The sequence below is a fragment of the Macaca mulatta genome, chromosome 2 (genome assembly GCF_049350105.2).
Source record: "Macaca mulatta isolate MMU2019108-1 chromosome 2, T2T-MMU8v2.0, whole genome shotgun sequence".
In the NCBI taxonomy this organism is placed as follows: domain Eukaryota; kingdom Metazoa; phylum Chordata; class Mammalia; order Primates; family Cercopithecidae; genus Macaca; species Macaca mulatta.
In genome coordinates this window covers 114,606,187-114,627,798 of record NC_133407.1, presented here as the reverse complement: position 1 = coordinate 114,627,798, position 21,612 = coordinate 114,606,187, and the positions used below count along the sequence as shown (strand labels likewise).

Here is a 21,612-nt window from a genome sequence, read left to right as displayed (position 1 = left end):
ATATAAAAAGCCTAAAGACTCAATCAAAAAACCATTAGAATAAACAAATTTGGTAAAGTAGCAGGAGATAAAATCAACATAAAAATCAGCAATATTTCTATATACTAATGACAAGCTCTCCAAAAAAGTTAAGAAAACAATGTCATTTACGATAGCATCAAAAAATGTAATATTTAGGAATAATTTAACCAAGAAAGTGAATGATCTATTTACTGAAAACTATAAAACACTGATGAAAGAAATTGAAGAAGACACAAATAAATGAAAAAATATCCAGTGTTCATAGATTGGAAGAATTAATATTTTCAAAATGTCCATATACTACCCAAAGTGATCTACAGATTCAAGGCAGCCTGTATCAATATTCCAATGACATTTTTCACAGGAATAGAAAGGAACAATCCTGAAATTTGTATGGAACCACAGAAGTCTCCAAATAGCCAAAGCAATCTTGTGAAATAAGGACAAAGCTAGGGGCATCACACTTCCTGATTTCAAATAATGTTGTAAAGTTACAGTAATCAAAATAATATGGTAATGGCATAAAAACAGACACACAAACCAGTGGAACAGAATACAGATCCTGGAAATAAACTCAGTGAACAGTCTTTAACAAGGGCACCAAGAATACACAATGGGGAAAGGACAGTTTTCAATAAGTGGTGCTGGGAAAACTGGACATCTACATATAAAAGGATGAAATTGGACCTTATCTGACATAAAATACAAAAACTAACTCGAAAGATATTAAATACTTAAATATAAGACCTAAAAGTGTAAAACTCCTAGGAGAAAACAGAAATAAAGGCTCCTTGACATTGGGTCTTAGCAGTGATTTTCTGAGATATGACATGAAATACACAGGCAAGCCAAAATAAATAAATGGAACTATATAAAACTAAAAAGCTTCTTCACAGCAAAGGAAACAATCAACAAAACGAAAAAGCAATCTATGGAATGAGAAGAAATATTTGCAAACCATGTAACTGATGGGGATTAATATCTAAAACTATATAAAGAACTCATATAACTGAATTCCATAAAAACAAATAACTCAATTACAAAACAGGCAAAAAGGCCTGAAAGACATTTTCCCAAAGAAGACACAAAAATGGCCAACAGGCATATGAAAAGGTACTCAATATCACTAACCATCAGGAAAATGCAAATCAAAAAGAAAATGAGATATCACCTAATATCTCTTAGGATGGTTGTAATCACAAAACAAGAGATAACAAGTGATGACAAGAGTGTGAAGACAAGGGAACTCTTGAACACTGTTGATGGAAATGTAAATTGGTATAGTCATTATGGTATGGCAGTTCCTCAAAAAATTAAAAATAGAACAACTATTTGATCCAGCAATCACACTTCTGGTATATCCCAAAGAAAAAGAAATCAGTATCTTGAATAGATATCCGCACTCCCAGGTTTACTGCAGTATTATATACACTAGCCATGATATGGAAACAAGCAGCCATCAACAGATGAATAATAAAGAATATATATAGGCCGGGCATGGTAACTCACGCCTATAATTCCAGCACTTTGGGAGGCTGAATATGAGGTCAGGAGATCAAGACCATCCTGGCCAACATGGTGAAACCCCATCTCTACTAAAAATACAAAAATTAGCCGGGCATGGCGGTGAGTGCCTGTGGTTCCAGCTAGCTACTCGGGAGACTGAGGGAGGAATATGGCTTGAACCCAGGAAGCGGAGGCTGCAGTGAGGCGAGATCGCGCCACTGCACTCTGCACTCCAGCCTCGGCGATAGAGCGAGACTCCGCATCAAAAAAAAAAAAAAAAAAAAAAAAGGCTCCTAAACAAGTACTCTTAAGACAGTTGCGTGGGTAAGGTGATTATGAAGCAAAGAACCCAAAGACAGTATTCTCAAAAAATGCCTGAATAGGCCTAGTGTCTATCCCAAATATGAGGAGCAGTTCCCTTCCAGTCATCACTCACAGAAGAGGCTGCCACCTCATATTGCTTTAATTAAAAGAAGTTTATTTCTTCACATTTTTAATTTTTGTGGGTACACAGTAGGTGAATGCCACTTGATGTTTCCAGTCTCATAAAGCCTTTCATGATATGGGGCAGTCTCTGCATCTCTTTTTTTTTTTTTTTTGAGATGGAGTCTCGCTCTATCGCCCAGGCTGGAGTGTAGTGGCGCCATCTCAGTTCACTGCAAGTTCTGCCTCCTGGGTTCACGCCATTCTTCTGCCTCAGCCTCCTGAGTAGCTGGGACTACAGGTGCCCGCCACCGCACCTGGCTAATTTTTTGTGTTTTTAGTAGAGACGGGGTTTCACAGTGTTAGCCAGGATGGTCTCGATCTCCTGATCTCGTGATCCACCTGCCTCAGCCTCCCAAAATGCTGGGATTATAGGCGTGAGCCACCACGCCCAGCCTGAATCTCTTTATTTTGAACGTCGCAGCATTATTTGGGTAAGTTATGCTAACCTGAAATTACCTCAATCAATGGGAGTTTTTAGATGCTTATGAAGGTTATCTGGCAGAATTGGTTGACTTTTTTTTTTAAAAAAAGAGCAAAGCTTCATAGAATTAGTAATTATGGTTGGGGTATGATCACCAAATTGAAGTGTTAAATGCGATTGTAAAAATCACCATAAAAGTAGCATAGTAAGTGGTGGTATCATCTTGTGCCTCAAGATGAATTTCCAGTGTGAAAGCGTCATGAAAGTGTCAAAGAATGATGCATCAAAGCCAATCTGATGGGAGTAAAAATAATGTGCCTCGGAAAACTGTGTCAGATAATTCAGAAAGTGGCTTAAGTGAAGACAAAGACCTGATGACATGGCTGCATATGAATAATTTAAATAAATTTTTTCATAAAATTTGAGAGTCAAGAATAAGCAATACATCTCAATTTTATATAGTATGTGATTTTATATGTGTATTACATAATTTGTAATACATATTTTAAAATATAAAATATACTGTAACCCAAATTAAAAATTTAATGTTCAAAACATGTATTTATCTGTTTCATTAAGGTTGGCCTAAATACGTTTATTTGGACATTTTTCATTGTAAAATTGGACAGCGATCATCACATATTCAAAGCCATCTTGTATTTGGTTACATGCATTATTTACGGACACCCACCTCCTCCAATGTGGGCTTTAGCTCCTGGTTTTTGGGTTCTAAGTACAGCATGCCCTGTGCCTGCTTGTGACCCCTTGTCCTTCTGGTCAAGAAAACTATGGTATCTGTATCAGACTGAAATGTACATATGGTTATTTATTTGTGAGTTTTAAGGCTTTTGACTTACTAGGAAGTGACCTAGTTCTCATGCCTCAGCTTCTTATTGCAATTTTCTTAAAAGGATGTAGTACCTTCCCATACACATGTGAAAACAACATTATGTAGCAGAGTAGTGGCCTTGGAAGAGACAGACAGGAGTTTCTATCTTCTCTGGATAAGGCTGACTATGAACAATGAAAGAAATGATGAGAACGTGAACAACTAATCAGATATTTGCTAACTCATTCATTAAAACTGTATAAGAGGTTTTCATCTTTGTAAAGTCCTGTCCTAGCAAAGGCTAAAGCACTATCAACTGCAATTAGTAAACTCTTTAAGCTTCCAATTCAATCTAACCAACAAAAATGTTGCCTGAAACTTACTGGAAAATATTGCTTCTCCTGGGGGCTAGATTCACTGTGCTGATGTGGATTAAAATGACTAATCCTAGAATAATTCTATACTGCACACAAAATCAATTTCACAAACATGCATTTGATAGTCCGTTTGAAAGTCTGTTAATATTTTCAAGTGGAAAAATTATTGAACATTTTTACTCTATTAATCCTTCAAAAGAAAATTTGAAAAAAAATCTTCTCTATAAACATATTTTTCTTCAGCTTTTTAGAACTAGTATACTAGACACAGCCCACCCATAAGAAGGAGCTAAGAAAAATATATACGTGAATCCTGTTTCTCGCAGAAAGCTGTTGCTTTAGAAGCAATTAGGCCAATTGAGCCTGACAGCATGATTTCAGGAGGAATGCTGTGCAAGCTCCTATCCGTAATGAAAATTTGCACTGAAACAAGGAAGGGATAATACATGCAAAGAGATAACAATTCTGGAGTGCTCTCTATAAATCCGTTGCCCTTGGAAGGAATACAGTGGAGTAAGATGATAATGTTGATTTTGGATTTCTGTTTAGTCCTTTTCAAAGGGAGGAAGGCACATAAACTAGCAGGTTTCACCACCCATCAATATGAGGATTTGGTAAATGGAGAAAGCCTGTGACTGACGCATGGAAGGAGGAGAAAACCAGCCAAAATTTTCTTTGTAAGTTATGATTCCAAAGGAAGATTCCTCATCCCATAAAGTATACAACTCTGAATAGAACAAAGCTGAAGGGAAAATAGGTAATGAGGAGATTGGGATTTTATTTTGAAATTAATCAAATGTGGCTTAACAGATATTGTGAATTAAGCTTATTTCATGCCCAAGTCAGAAACAGCAACAGATACTACAGAAAAATCTCTATACAATATTATGGTGAAGATACATTAACATGGTGATTGGCAGTATTTGATTTAATTTGGACAAACAATACTGGGTTTAAACTGAAAGATGAGTTTTTAAAAATTCTCACAGTTTTAAATATACTTGCTTTAAAAACTTAATAAACTCATCGGTGATCATTTTTTAGCACTACAATTTGTGTCTAACTCTACATGAGCAAAGAAGAAGTATATGACTGAATTCTGTACTTCTTTTCATTATTGTGTTTTTCCTATTGTTTCACAAGTTAGAAGGAGATGGACTGCTTATCTAAGACAATATCCCTTGGTTGAAGATCACTAAAAATAATGCCATGCCTGGTTGGATATGACTTATCGATCTCCAGTGGCACAAGTGAAGAATAATATCTTGGTTCCTCAGAAAAACTGGCTATCTTTCAAAGATAGAGAAACCTGACTCATGATCATTCTTTTAAACAATCTTGATCATTAGCCAGCTCAGTTATAATAACTGGTGGGCAAGCATTAGACACACAAGACTCTCATAGCCAAGACACATAAGAAGTATATTGTTAGCTTTTCGACAAATATATAAGATTGGTTAATTCTGGAGAAAAAAGAAAATGTGTACTACATTGTTGCTTTAGGACAGAAGGTCCCAAACGAAGCTGTTTCAGAATTACCTGGGAAGCTTATTAAAAACAATGCTGCCTGGGTCGCACCCCAAATCTTAGATCAATCTTCTGCATTTTCAAAAAGCTCCCTTTCCTACATCCTGGTGATTCTATGTCCACAAGGTGTTTTTTTTTTTTTCTTTCTTTCTTTCTTTTTTTTTTTTCTTCTTCTTCTCTGAAACAGAGTCTCAGTCTGTCACCCAGGCTTGAGTGCAGTGGTACAATATCAGCTCACTGCAACCTCTGCCTCCCAGGTTCAAGCAATTCTCCTGCCTCAGCCTCCTGAGTAGCTGGGACTACAGGCGCGTGCCACTATGCCCGGCTAATTTTTTGCATTTTTAGTAGAGACGAGGTTTCACCATGTTAGCCAGGGTGGTCTTGATCTCCTAACCTTGTGATCCGCCCACCTCAGCCTCCCAAAGTGTTGGGAATACAGATGTGAGCCACTGTGTGGCCCGTGTCCTCAAGGTTTCAGCACTGCTGCTCTCAAGGACAGTGGTGGGATGTCTTATGCTACAAATCATTAATATTCCTGATGTCCATTACTCACGTGTAAACCTTAAGAACAAAATCCTTTTCTTCCTTTACTTCTGTGAGTGACTGCAGGACATCCAAGATGCTTAGGACCGCACAGCCATATGGTCGCCTGTAGTGCAGGTGAGGAGGACCTTTCTTTGAGTCGTTCAGGAGCATCCGGCCTTGGGCACAGCAGAAAACACCAGTCAGACTGAGAAAAGCATGCTCCTCTCCAGTACTGCCTAATTGTCATCCAAGGATGCCTGAGCTACAGGCACCTAGGAAATCCTCTAAGTTGGAAGACTATAGGGCTGAAGGATATTTATGTGTAAGAACACCAAAGAAGCCTCTGGCCAAAGCTCTTCCCTGTACTACATTCAATCAATCATTCTTATCTAACTCTAAATCAATATCAACAGTTCATTTATTAATCACATGAGAATAAAAGTGATTTTATGAATTTCTTAGAAAGACCAATGTGCCAATAATAGATTTACACTTCTCAGGTACGTTATAGGTACAAAGTTTAGTATTTTAGCTGCCAGGTATAAGCTACGTATGTACAGACAAGGAGGATACTGTGTTCTTTCAACCAAATTCCGCTGTTCAACATCATCCTGAACAATTGTGGGATTGAGAGTAGTCTTAAAAAGTGGATGAATATTTACTTTTCCAGCTTACCAAAGCTGTGCCTACAGCAGCAAGAAGAGTTGCAAATGCTGGAACCTTAACAAACACTTTAAGTACAGCAAAATAGCTGTTTTGCTGGCAAGGGATTAAAAAATATTCTTTGATAAAAATGTACATGATAGGCCAGAACTCAAACCTATGAAGGAGGACTTGGTTCGCCAGAGGCCCAAAAGTTATATCATAAACTTGAAATAAGTCTGAGCAAACCAACCACAGAACAGTAGTAAAAATCACTTTTTCATCTTGGGTGGGATAGAAGTGAAATACCATCCATCGTTGGGAGTGATGACAATAACTCTAATTTTGTGGAAAGAACCACAGATACATAATTTAAAACACAACCAATAGGTGCTGAATGGCATTTGCTGTGAAGTTGGTACCTCTGGAAAACTGCTATAAGATCTCTGAGGGAAAGGGTAGGTACAGAGGCAGGGCACTGTGTTAGAAATAATGTCTATAAGCAAACCATTTTAAATAAAAACTTTGGGTCTAAAAACAGATAGGGAGCAGAAGGTTTTAAATGATTAAAAACCACAAACAAAACCCACTCCCCCAAATCCATTTATATCAAACCAAGCTACCACAGCAGTTGAGCTTAGGCATAGCTTCAATACAAGTTGGACTCTAATCCTGAGATCTGAAATTACAAGTAAGATCTAGGGAGAAAACAAAGCTCATGCACAAGACATACTTGTTCCAAGTTGGGCCAGTCTTAGTCATGTGAATGGGTAAGGTGAACAGTACCTATTCGGATCACATGGGCAACGATATACAAATCTCTCTTCATATCTTTGCTGCTCAGATCCTAAGAGAAAAAAATAAGTAAACTCAGGCAAGGAACACACAGAAAATAATTAAAAATTCATTTTGAATCTCTAGTCATTTGCTTTTACTGTATGTTATAGGTAGGGGAAGGGAAATTATAGCACATAGCACTTTAATAGTTTATAAGAGGCCTGGAGTAAAAGTCTGGATATCTTACAGGCCTTTGGAAGTTTACTTTATTGACAACATTTTTCTAGTTCTCATTTAAACCACTTAACAAATAAAAAGTCTATAAAAGTTCTCACATTAGAAATCTGCATGATATTGCATATTCCATGTTTACTCTAACATCATATAAAAACATTCCGTAACAGAAGGAATAAATGTTCAGCACAGAAAAAAATGGGAAACCACCAAAAAGCTCTTCAATAACTAAAATTCTGTAAGTTTGTTCTCCACTAATTTTACATTGATTCCTCTGTCCACAGATGATTATTACACACAAAGTATGTCCCACTTAAAAGAGATTACTTTATCAGTAAAACCTCAATAATTTGATTTCCATTTCTAAATTCTGATATTTATCATTTGTACTAAATTATAGTTGAAAATAATCTTAGTGAAAAATATTAAGGGTTTCCTTTAAGTAAACAGATATAATCCAGAATCAAAACTAATTTCCAAACCAAAGAGTTATGAAAATCATTCCTTTCTCTTTCTTTCTTCCTTTTCATTAAAAAACAAGGTGTTGTACATAGATACTTAGACTCCCACACAATAATAATGGGAGATTTTAGCACCCCACTGTCAACACTAAACAGATCAACGAGACAGAAAGTTAACAAGGATATCCAGGAATTGAACTCAGCTCTGCACCAAGGGGACCAAATAGACATCTACAGAACTCTTGACTCCAAATCAACAGAAAATACATTCTTCTCAGCACCACATCACACTTATACCAAAATTGACCACACAGTTGGAAGTAAAGCACTCCTCAGCAAATGTAAAAGAACAGTAATTATAACAAACTGCCTCTCAGACCACAGTGCAATCAAACTAGAACTCAGGACTAAGAAACTCACTCAAAACCACTCAACTACATGGAAACTGAACAACCTGCTCCTGAATGACTACTGCATACATAACAAAATGAAGGCAGAAATAAAGATGTTCTTTGAAACCAACGAGAACAAAGACAAAACATACCAGAATCTCTGGGACACATTTAAAGCAGTGTATAGAGAGAAATTTATAGCACTAAATGCCCACAAGAGAAAGCAGGAAAGATCTAAAATTGACACCCTACCATCACAATTAAAAGAACTAGAGAAACAAGAGCAAACGCATACAAAAGCTAGCAGAAGGCAAGAAATAACTGAGATCAGAGCAGAACTGAAGGAGATAGAGACACAAAAAAACCCTTCAAAAAAATCAATGAATCCAGGAGCTGGTTTTCTGAAAAGATCAATGAAATTGATAGACCGCTAGCAAGACTAATAAAGAAGAAAAGAGAGAACAATCAAATAGATGCAATAAAAAATGATAAAGGGGGTATCACCACCGATCCCACATAAATATAAACTACCATCAGAGAATACTATAAACACCTCTATGCAAATAAACTAGAAAATCTAGAAGAAATGGATAAATTCCTGGACACATATACCCTACCAAGACTAAACCAGGAAGAAGTTGAATCTCTGAATAGATCAGTAACAGGTTCTGAAATTGAGGCAATAATTAATAGCCTACCAATCAAAAAAAGTCCAGGACCAGACGAATTCACAGCCAAATTCTACCAGAGGTACAAGGAGGAGCTGGTACCATTCCTTCTGAAACTATTCCAAGCAATAGAAAAAGAGGGAATCCTCCCAAACTCATTTTATGAGGCCAGCATCATCCTTATACCAAAGCCTGGCAGAGACACAACAAAAAGGAGAATGTTAGACCAATATCCCTGATGAACATCGATGCAAAAATCCTCAATAAAATACTCCCAAACCAAATCCAGCAGCACATCAAAAAGCTTATCCACCATGATCAAGTGGGCTTCATCCCTGGGATGTAAGGCGGGTTCAATATATGCAAATCAATAAACGTAATCCAGCATATAAACAGAACCAAAGACAAAAACCACATGATTATCTCAACAGATGCAGAAAAGGCCTTTGACAAAATTCGACAGCCCTTCATGCTAAAAACTCTCAATAGATTAGGTATTGATGGGAGGTATCTCAAAATAATAGCAGCTACTTATGACAAACCCACAGCCAATATCATACTGAATGGGTAAAAGCTGGAAACATTCCCCTTGAAAACTGGCACAAGACAGGGATGCCCTCTCTCACCACTCCTATTCAACATAGTGTTGGAAGTTCTGGCCAGGGCAATCAGGCAAGAGAAAGAAATAAAGGGTATTCAATTAGGAAAGGAGGAAGTCAAATTGTCCCTCTTTGCAGATGACATGATTGTATATTTAGAAAACCCCATTGTCTCAGCCCAAAATCTCCTTAAGCTGACAAGCAACTTCAGCAAAGTCTCAGGATACAAAAACAATGTGCAAAAAACACAAGCATTCTTATACACCAATAACAGACAAACAGAGAGCCAAATCATGAGTGAACTCCCATTCACAATTGCTTCAAAGAGAATAAAATAGCTAGGAATCCAACTTACAAGAGATATGAAGGACCTCTTCAAGGAGAACTACAAACCACTGCTCAATGACATAAAAGAGGACACAAACAAATGGAAGAACATTCCGTGCTCATGGACAGGAAGAATTCATATCGTGAAAATGGCCATACTGCCCAAGGTAATTTATAGATTCAATGCCATCCCCATCAAGCTATCAATTACTTTCTTCACGGAATTGGAAAAAAACTACTTTAAAGTTCATATGAAACCAAAAAAGAGCCCGCACTGCCAAGAAAATCCTAAACAAAAAGAATAAAGCTGAAGGCATCACGCTACCTGACTCCAAACTATACTACAAGACTACAGTAACCAAAACAGCTTGGTACTGGTACCAAAACACAGATATAGGCCAATGGAACAGAACAGAGCCTACATATCTACAACTATGTGATCTTTGAAAAACCTGACAAAAACAAGCAATGGGGAAAGGATTCCCTATATAACAAATGGTACTGGGAAAACTGGCTAGCCATATGTAGAAAGCTAAAACTGGATCCCTTCCTTATACCTTATAGAAAAACTGATTCAAGATGGATTAAAGACTTAAATGTTAAGACCTAAGACCATAAAAACCCTAGAAGAAAACCTAGGCAATACCATTCAGGACATAGGCATGGGCAAAGACTTCATGACTAAAACACCAAAAGCAATGGCAACAAAAGCCAAAATTGACAAATGGGATCTAATTCAACTAAAGAGCTTCTGCATAGCAAAAGAAACTACCATCAGAGTGAACAGGCAACCTACAGAATGGGAGAAAATTTTTGCAATCTACCCATCTGACAAAGGGCTAATACCCAGAATCTACAAAGAACTCAAACAAATTTACAAGAAAAATTCAAACAACCCCATCAAAAAGTGGGCAAAGGATATGAACAGACACTTCTTAAAAGAAGACATTTATGCAGCCAACAGACACACGAAAAAATGCTCATCATCACTGGCCATCAGAGAAATGCAAATCAAAACCACAATGAGATACCATCTCACACCAGTTAGAATGGTGATCATTAAAAAGTCAGGAAACAACAGCTGCTGGAGAGGATGTGGAGACATAGGAATGCTTTTACACGGTTGGTGGGACTGTAAACTAGTTCAACTATTGTGGAAGAAGACACTGTGGCGATTCCTCAGGGATCTAGAACTAGAAATACCATTTGACCCAGCCATCCCATTACTGGGTATATACCCAAAAGATTATAAATCATGCTACTGTAAACACACATGCACACGTGTGTTTACTGCGGCACTATTCACAACAGCAAAGACTTAGAACCAACCCAAATGTCCATCAATGATAGACTGGATTAAGAAAATGTGGCACATATACACCATGGAATACTATGCAGCCATAAAAAAGGATGAGTTCATGTCGTTTGTAGGGACATGGATGAAGCTGGAAACCATTATTCTGAGCAAACTATCACAAGGACAAAAAAACGAACACCGCATGTTCTCACTCATAGGTGGGAATTGAACAATGAGAACACTTGGACACAGGGTGGGGAACATCACACACCGGGGCCTGTTGTGGGGTGGGGAAAGGGGGAGGGATAGCATTAGGACATACAACTAATGTAAATGACGAGTTAATGGGTGCAGCACACCAACATGACACACGTATACATATGTAACAAACCTGCACATTGTGCACATGTACCCTAGAACTCAAAGTATAATAATTCTAAAAAAAAAGAATAAAAGTTTTAAAAGAAAACAAAAAAATAAATAAGGTCTTGCTCTGTCACCAGGATGGAATACAGTGGTGTGATCACGGCTCACTGCAGCCTTGTCCTCTGGGTCAAGTGATTCTCCCACCTCAGCCTCCCAAGTAAGTGGTACTACAGGTGTGCACCATCATGCCCAGGTATTTTTAAAATTATTTGTAGAGATGGGGTCTTGCTATGTTGTCAGAACTGGTCTTAAACTTCTGGGCTCAAGCAATCTTCCTGCCTCAGCCTCCCAAAGTGTTGAGATTACAGGTGTTAAGTTACCATGCCCAGTCTGATAATCATTCTATTTGTGTTTAGAACATATGTTGAAATGTTTGTTGATAAGTATGCATTATGCTTTTTAAATGTATTATCCTTGAAATAACAAAAATTCATTTAATATATATTCTGTTTCAGATTTTTCACCAGGCCGTCAACTTGCTGCTCTCTCAGTCATTATTGCAAGTTAATGGTACTTGATGGAATAACCTTTGCCCTTAATGTGACTGGTTTCTGTGATCTCCCTTTTGCTTCTAGGAAAGGCTCCCTTAGTTTCGCTTCCTTTTCCTTTTTCATCTTTTGATTGACCCCGATGCCTGTCTCTCTTCAATTAAAAAAAAAAAAAAAAAGGTACAATCAAATGGCAGTCATGATTTGGAAGGAGCTTAAGAGAGTCAGAGTCTCCATGCTTCTTAATTTGTAAACCCTGTTGCAGGATTAGCACTAGGGTGAGGCAAGCAAGGCACCTAAGGTGCAAAATTTAAGAAGGTACTCACTCTCAAGATGCTGTGCTTTGTTTGCTTTAGCCTAGTCCCAGCCTTGCCCTATTAAATGGTCCTGAACATATGAAAGAAAAGGAGACATTAAGAAGTAATATGTGGGCCAGGCGTGGCGGCTTATGTCTGTAATCCCAGCACTTTGGGAAGTCAAGGTGGGAGGATCACTTGAGGTCAGGAGTTCGAGACAGCCTGGCCAACACGGTGAAACCCCACCTCTACTAAAAATACAAAAATTAGCTGGGTGTGGTGGCATGCACTTGTAATCCCAGCTACTCGGGAGGTTGAAGCAGGAGAATGGCTTGAACCTGGGAGGTGGAGGCTGCAGTGAGCTGAGATCGTACCACTGTACTCTAGCAACAGAGAGACTCCATCTCAAAAAAAAAAAAAAAGTAATACATAGTGGTGAAATTGAAGCTTTTAGATGGTTATAATATTTTGCCAAGTTCTTAAAATAATAACGTATGTTTACAATGAAACAGGTTACAAAGTAATTAAACATAAATTGATACCTGGAATCATAAAGATATGTTTTTACATGAAAGTTGTGTTTGATATTGAAAAAGGATGTTTCAGGACCCATTACACTAATTCTTTTAATTAAAAATGGAATTTAAAATAATATTATTAAAACAATGCTATATTTTAACACTTATTAAGGTGGTACTAAACAAGTGAAAATTGAAAACCAGGTTACCATTTTTATATACTTTTTGGATGGAAAGATGTTGATTACTAAAGGATATAGAAATGTTCGACACATTTCAAAGTGAAATGGTTCCACAGCCTGGATTATGTACATCCAAACTATCAAATGACTTGTATAATCACTGACTCCAATGTACCTATGGAATTCAAGCCAGTTTCCAAAGATGTCCAAATAAGGGAAACTAATCTGATGGATTGTACACAAAAATACTAAATGTTTCCCTTGGCTCTGCTGAGTGAATAAAAGAAGACTTAAGTATAATTTATGGTATTTTCCAAGTGGCTGAGTAGGGGCTCTTTCTGACTATCATATACACAGCATCCAGAACTTTCAGTGGTATTTATTTGACATCAATAGGACAATAATTAATGCAAGAAAATATTTTAAGCAAAATAATTATTTGTGAGTTCCACAGAATTTCAATATAAAAGCTATCTTATTAAATGTAAGTGCATGGCTAAACACAGTTACCACAGGGTTTGTTAAACACATATTCTTCAAGACTAAGCACCAAGGGTGGTTATCTATGTTAAATTACTCACATGACCTGTAAAAGCAAGATGAGAAGAGTGATGTATCTATCATTCATCTGGTGAGCAGGATTTCAATCCTGATTACATGGCAGGAATTAGATTTGTTCACTGGACCAAACTCTCTAATCCTACTTACCTAGGAAGCTGGTCCCAACTAAACAATGTGTAGAAGAAACAACTGAGGACAGTGACTTAGGGTCCAGCATCTTAGACTTACTCATTTGAAACATTAAAAAGTTAATTAACTTACCTGTGCTGGGGATACTCTTTTTCTATAGAGATAATGAGATTCATGAATACAAAATAAAACCAGCTTATTCACATGTAAGTTGCAGAAAATAAGGTATTTTAATACATAATGTTATTATAGTAATAATCAAGTTCAATTCTGAACTAAAAAGATCATTACTTAAAATTCTATCTTGGAATGTAGAAGAGTATAAATAAATATATAAAATAAAATGCCAACTAATGCATGGATAACTGTACAAATTCATTCTCTGAGTTTGTCACTTGAATATGACAACAAATAAACATATATTCATTTGTTTATGTAACAATTACTGACACCTTTCAGGCAGTGTGTATGAAGTCATGAATATCTAAGAATGAGTAAAAACAGATAGATAAACTTTCACGCATTTGTATATAGAGCCATTCTTTAGCATGAAAGTCAGCAAAATCCTCATTATATTGGCCATCCACGTAAGTATAAAACACATTCCCCTTGGATAAAATTCTTCCTTGGTAGGAAACCCTAAAATCTAACCAAGTGAGAAAAACTAAGGCCTCAAAGAGAATAAGGCTGTGCCAAATAATGTGACTTTAATGTGGCTCTGAAGTGTGCTGAGTAACCTTGTAATCTGCTCAGTTTGTATGATTCCCTTTTCCCCATTCTAAGGTAAGCTAACAGGTCAGCATCAACCATAGTTGTGGCTACATATTCTTGCATTTATTCTGAGACTTTGCAGCACATACGTCAATCTAGGAAACTCCTTTAGTTCATAGGAGGAACTCAAGTCTCAGATAATGAGAAAACAGGTTCCACCAATATAATCTCATATAGCTTAAACTAAAACATAGAAATCCTGGCTAAGATAATCTTGTTCAGAAATCTTGTGCGCTTTGTAAAAATTCCTCAAATCATGTTTGGGACATTTTTAAAAAATCTAGGGCTGGGCTGGGTACGGTGATTCACACCTGTAATCCCAGCACTTTGGGAGGCCAAGGTGGAAGGGTTGTTTGAGGCCAGGAGTTCACGATCAGCCTGGACAAAATAGCAAGATGCCATCTCTTAAAAAAAAAAAAAATTAGCCAAGCTTGGTGTGCACCTATAGCCCCACTACTCAGAAGACTGAGGCAGGAGGATCGCTTAGAGCCCAAAGGTTCAAGGTTTCTACATGAGCTATGATCACGCCACTGCACTGAAACCTGGGCCACAGAGTGAGACCCTTACTGCAAAGAAAAAAAAAAAAAATCCAGGGCTGCACTGCATATAGAATTATGGAAGTATTAATAGTATATTTAGCACCCTGTACCTTCCCATTGTGGCAGAACAAGAGCACATCATGCGTGTTATGTGCAATAAAGTTGGAGCTATAGCTTTGGCCTCTGGGCTCATATGGATAATTAAAATGCTAAATGAAAATTTTGATTTATTATAATTACATTTAAATACCACCCTAATTAAGTTCATTTTTCAAAAGACAAGGACTGTACTCATCATATTCAAGAATTCAAGGACAGTACATGCATGCAGCTCTGTTCCCACAAATCCAAGAAACAAGGAATCAACAATTTCTCTTGATGCTTTACCAGGTAATATCAGAGAATCAGAATTTAGAAAAAGTTCCTAAGGTTACTGAGACATTCTAGAAGATGAGTGTCTCTTACTAATTCTGTTTCAGAAAGGAGGTCCCACAAAACCACCTCAGTGTTCAGGCACTCTCACTTCGGAAGCTCTCACTCAACAGACTAACTTAAATCCCATTTACTACAATTTAGATTCTTTCTTTCATTCTTTTCCAATTGAAGACACAGTGCTGATCTTCCCAGACTAAGACATCTCAACTCCCTTAACCACCATCATGGGTCTGCTTTTCCTGTTCTTTCTCCTTGTATTATCTCCTAAGCCTTTACTGCTAAGCTCAAAGATGGATGAAATATTATTTTACCTTAGCTAGATTTATAAATCTTTCCACACATCTGGAATATTATCAATAAAAGCTATCTCTGTGAAAGTGATATCTGATTCTGCATAATATCATTTGATGTTTTGAAAGATAAAGTTGCAGTAAATGAACTAAAAAGTGAGGTGAACAAATATAACTGTATCTTTTACAGAAAGTCACATATCAGATCTCCAGATAAATCCTATTTGCATTTAAGAGGCCCAATGTAAGCGTTACGATATCTGTCACCTGTCAATCACACACCATAAGCAAGGTCAGTGAAACTGTGAAACCAACACAATAGGTTTTGATGTATCTCAGGATCACTGAAACAGATCAAAGAATTCACAATAATCAAAACTGGTTTAAAATTGTGACACAGTCTTGTTTTCTTCTATAGTAAATAAATTAACTCAAATAAATACTGCTGGATAGTTTTTTTTAACAAGGTAAAAACAAATTAGTAAATCAGAATAAACTTGAAGAACACACAAGGCAAGATGGGATTGTGAGGTTTGGTATTTTCTAATCAGCAGGTTTCCAAAACTTTTCTAACTTGATTGGTCCATGGTTGTAGAGACCATGAACAACAGTATGGCTTTTCAGAAAAAACTAAAGTACAGAAACAAGGGGATTCCGTTCTAAGACAGGCAAATAGGAACAGCTCAGGTCTGCAGCTCCCAGCGTGACTGACACAGAAGACGGTGATTTCTGCATTTCCAACTGAGGTGCCTGGTTCATCTCATTGGGACTGGATGGACAGCGGGTGCAGCCCAAGGAGGGCAAGCCGAAGCAGGGTGGAACATCGCCTAACCTGGGAAGTGCAATGGGTTGGGGGATTTCCCTTTCCTAGCCAAGGGAAGCTGTGACAGACCGTACCTGGAAAATCAGGACACTCACGCTCAAATACTGCACTTTTCCAATGGTCTTAGCAAATGGCACACCAGGAGATTATCTCCTGCACCTGGCTCGGTGGGTTCCATGCTCACAAGCCTTGCTCACTGCTAGCGCAGCAGTCTAAGATCAACCTGCCAGGCGGCAGCCTGGCAGGGGGAGGGGCATCCGCCATTGCTGAGGCTTGAGTAGGTAAACAAAGTGGCTGGGGAAGCTCCAACAGGGCAGAGACCACCACAGCTCTGCAAGGCCTGCTGCCTCTGTAGACCCCACTTATAGGGGCAGGGCATAGCTGAACAAAAGGTGGCAGAAACTTCTGCAGACTTAAACAACCCTATCTAACAGCTCTGAAGAGAATAGTGGTTCTCCCAGCATGGCATTTGAGCTCTGAGAATGGACAGACTGCCTCCTCAGGTGGGTCCCTAACACCCGTGTAGCCTAACTGGAGATACTTCCCAGTAGGCGCGGACGGATACCTCATACAGGTGGGTGCCCCTCTGGGACGAAGCCTCCAGAGGAAGGTTCAGGCAGCAATATTTGCTGTTCTGCGGCCTCTGCTGGTGATATTCAGGCAAACAGGGTCTGGAGTGGACCTCCAGCAAAGTCCAACAGACCTGCAGCTGAGGGAGCTGACTGTTAGAAGGAAAACTAACAAACAGAAAGGAATAGCATCAACATCAACAAAAAGGACATCCACACCAAAACCCCATCTGTAGGTCACCAGCATCAAAGACCAAAGGTAGATAAAACCACAAAGATGGGGAGAAACCAGAGCAGAAAAGCTGAAAATTCTGAAAACTAGAGTACCTCTTCTCCTCCAAATGACTGCAGCTCCTTGCCAGCAACGGAACAAAGCTGGACGGAGAATGACTCTGACAAGTTGACAGAAGTAGGCTTCAGAAGGTAATAATAACAAACTTCTCCGAGCTAAAGGAGGATCTTCGAACCCATTGCAAAGAAGCTAAAAACTTTGAAAAAAGATTTGACGAATGGCTAACTAGAATACACAGCGTAGAGAAGACCTTAAATGACCTGACGGAACTGAAAACCAGGCACAAGAACTACATGACACATCCACAAGCTTCAATAGCCGATTTGATCAAGTGGAAGAAAGGGTATCAGGGACTGAAGATCAAATTAATGAAATATAGTGAGAAGGGAAGTTAAGAGAAAAAAAGAGTAAAAAGAAACAAAGCCTCCAAGAAACACTAGACTATGCGAAAAGATCAAATCTACGTTTGACTGGTGTACCTGAAAGTGACAGGGAGAATGGAACCAAATTGGAAAACACTCTTCAGGATATCATCCAGGAGAACTTCGCCAACCTAGTGAGGCAGGCCAACATTCAAATTCAGGAAATACAGAGAATACAACAAAGATATTCCTTGAGAAGAGCAACCCCAAGACACATAATTGTCAGATTCACCAAGGTTGAAATGAAGGAAAAAACGTAAAGTGTAGCCAAAGAGAAAGACTGGGTTACCCACAAAGGGAAGCCCATCAGACTAACAGTGGATCTATCAGCAGAAACTCTACAAGCAGAAGAGAGTGGGGGCCAATATCGAACATTCTTAAAGAAAAGAATTTTCAACCCAGAATTTCCTATTCAGCCAAACTAACCTTCATAGGTGAAAGAGAAATAAAATGACAAGCAAATGCTGAGAGATTTTGTCACCACCAGGCCTGCCTTACAAGAGCTCCTGAAGGAAGCACTTAACATGGAAAGGAACAACTGGTACCAGCCACTGCAAAAACATGCCAAATTGTAAAGACGATCGATGCCAGGAAGAAACTGCATCAACTAACGAGCAAAATAACCAGCTAACATCAAAATGACAGGATCAAACATCTACTTATAACCTTCTGTCTCGCTGATCTGTCTAATATTGACAGTGGGGTGTTTTTATCTACTTTTGGTCTTTGATGCTGGTGACCTGCAGATGGGGTTTTGGGGTGGATATCCTTTTTGTTGATGTTGATGCTATTCTTTTCTGTTTGTTAGTTTTCCTCCTAACAGCCAGGTCTCTCAGGTCACATATAACAATATTAACCTTAAATGTAAATGGGCTAAATGCCCCAATTAAAAGACACAGACTGGCAAATTGCATAAAGAGTCAAGACCCATCGTTGGGCTGTATTCAGGAGACCCATCTCATGTGCAGAGACACACATAGGCTCAAAATAAAGGGATGGAGGAAGATCTACCAAGCAAATAGAAAAAACAAACAAATAAACAAACCAACCAGGGGCTGCAATCCTAGTCTCTGATGAAACAGACTTTAAACCATCAAAGATCAAAAGAGACAAAGAAGGCCATTACATAATGGTAAAGGGATCAACTCAACAAGAAGAGCTAACTATCCTAAATATATATGCGACCAACACAGGAGTACCCAGATTCATAAAGCAAGTCCTTAGAGACCTACAAAGAGACTGAGATTCCCACAGAATAATAATGGGAGACTTTAACACTCCACTGTCAACATTAGATCAACAAGACAGAAAGTTAACAAGGATATCCAGGACTTAAACTCAGCTCTGCACCAAGCGGACCTAATAGACATCTACAGAACTCTCCACCCCAAATCAACAGAATATACATTCTTCTCAGCTCCACATCACTCTTATTCCAAAATTGACCACATAGATGGAAATAAAGCACTCCTCAGCAAATGTAAAATAACAGAAATCACAACAAACTGTCTGTCAGACCACAGTGCAGTCAAATTAGAACTCAAGATTAAGAAATTCACTCAAAACCAGACAACTATATGGAAACTGAACAATCTGCTCCTGAATGACTACTGGGTTAATAACTAAATGAAGGCAGAAATAAAGACATTCTTTGAAACCAATGAGAACAAAGACCAATGTACCAGAACCTCTGGGACACATTTAAAGCAGTGTGTAGAGGGAAATTTATAGCACTAAATGCCCAAAAGAGAAACTAGGAAAGATCTAAAATTGACACCCTATCACAATTAAAAGAACTAGAGAAGCAAGAGCAAACACATTCAAAAGCTAGCAGAAGGCAAGAAATAACTGAGATCAGAGCAGAACTGGAGACAGAGACACACAAAAAAAACCCTTCAAAAAACCAATGAATCCAGGAGCTGTTTTTTTTTTAAAAAAAAATCAACAAAATTGATAAATCACTAGCAAGACAAATAAAGAAGAGAGAAGAAACAAATAGATGCAATAAAAAATGATAAAGGGGGTACCATCAGCGATCGCACAGAAATACAAACTACCATCAGAGAATACTATAAACACCTCTACGCAAATAAACGAGAAAATCTAGAAGAAATGGATTAATTCCTGGACACATGCACCCTCCCAAGACTAAACCAGGAAGAAGTTGAATCTCTGAATAGACCAATAACAGGCTCTGAAATTGAGGCAATAATTAAGAGCTTACCAACCAAAAAAAGTCTAGGACCAGATGGGTTCACAGCTGAATTCTACCAGAGGTACAAGGAGGAGCTGGTACCATTCCTTCTGAAACTATTCCAATCAATAGAAAAAGAGGGAATCCTCCCTAACTCATTTTATGAGGCCAGTATCATCCTGATATCAAAGCCTGGCAGAGACACAACAACAAAAAAAACAGATTTTTAGACCAATACCCCAATAAATGTTGATGCAAAAATCCTCAATAAAATACTAGAAATACAAACCGAACCCAGCAGCATATCAAAAAGCTTATCCACCACGATCAAGTTGGCTTCATCCCTGGGATGCAAGGCTCATTCAGTATATGCAAATCAATAAAGGTAATCCATCACATAAACAGAAGCAACAACAAAAACCACATGATTATCTCAACAGATGCAGAAAAGGCCTTTGACAAAATTCAACAGCTCTTCATGCTAAAAATTCTCAATAAACTAGGTATTGATGAAATGTATCTCAAAATAATAAGAGCTATTTATGACAAACCCACAGCCAATATCATACTGAATGGGCAAAAACTGGAAGCATTCCCTTTGAAAACTGGCACAAGACAGGGATGCCCTCTCTCATCACTCCTATTCAACATAGTGTTGGAAGTTCTGGCTAGGGCAATCAGGCAAGAGAAAGAAATAAAGTGTATTCAATTAGGAAAAGAGGAAGTCAAATAGTCTGTTTGCAGATGACATGATTGTATATTTAGAAAACCCCATCATCTCAGCCCAAAATCTCCTTAAGCTGACAAGCAACTTCAGCAGTCTCAGGATACAAAATCAATGTGCAAAAATCACAAGCATTCCTATACACCAATAACAGAGAGCCAAATCATGAGTGAACTCCCATTTACAATTGCTACAAACAGAATAAAATACTCCCTAGAAATCCAACTTACAAGGGATGTGAAGGACTTCTTCAAGGAGAACTACAAACCACTGCTCAATGAAATAAAAGAGGACACAAACAAATGGAAGAATATTCCATGCTCATGGACAGGAAGAATCCATATCATGAAAATGGCCGTACTGCCCAAGGTAATTTATAGATTCAATGCCATCCCCATCAAGCTACCAATTACTTTCTTCACAGATTGGAAAAAACTACTTTAAAGTTCATATGGAACCAAAAAAGAGCCCATGTTGCCACGAAAATCCTAAGCAAAAAGAACACAGCTGGAGGCATTATGCTATCTGACTTCAAACTACACCACAAGACTACGGTAACCAAAACAGCATGGTACTGGTACCAAAACAGAGATATAGACCAATGGAACAGAACAGAGGCCTCAGAAATAACACCACACATCTACAGCCATCTGATCTTTGACAAACCTGACAAAAACAAGCAATGGGGAAAGGATTCCCCATTTAATAAATGGTGCTGGGAAAACTGGCTAGCCATATGTAGAAAGCTGAAACTGGATCTCTTCCTTACACCTTACAGAAAAATTAATTCAAGATGGATTAAAGACTTAAATGTTAGACCTAAAACCATAAAAACCCTAGAAGAAAACCTAGGCAGTACCATTC

General features: G+C 38.1%; 1 protein-coding gene across 2 annotated transcripts in view; it reads right to left on the bottom strand.

Moving 5' to 3' along the window:
• The window catches only part of DOCK3 (dedicator of cytokinesis 3), a 698,449-nt gene that overhangs the window by 227,453 nt on the left and 449,384 nt on the right, over positions 1-21,612 (bottom strand). For both annotated transcript variants that reach the window (XM_077992951.1, XM_015130827.3), the window contains exons 11-12: positions 7,121-7,181; positions 5,721-5,868 (exon numbers count right to left, since the gene is read on the bottom strand). In XM_077992951.1, coding sequence (XP_077849077.1) covers positions 5,721-5,868; positions 7,121-7,181 — 209 coding nt within the window. The remainder of the gene's footprint in view (positions 1-5,720; positions 5,869-7,120; positions 7,182-21,612) is intronic.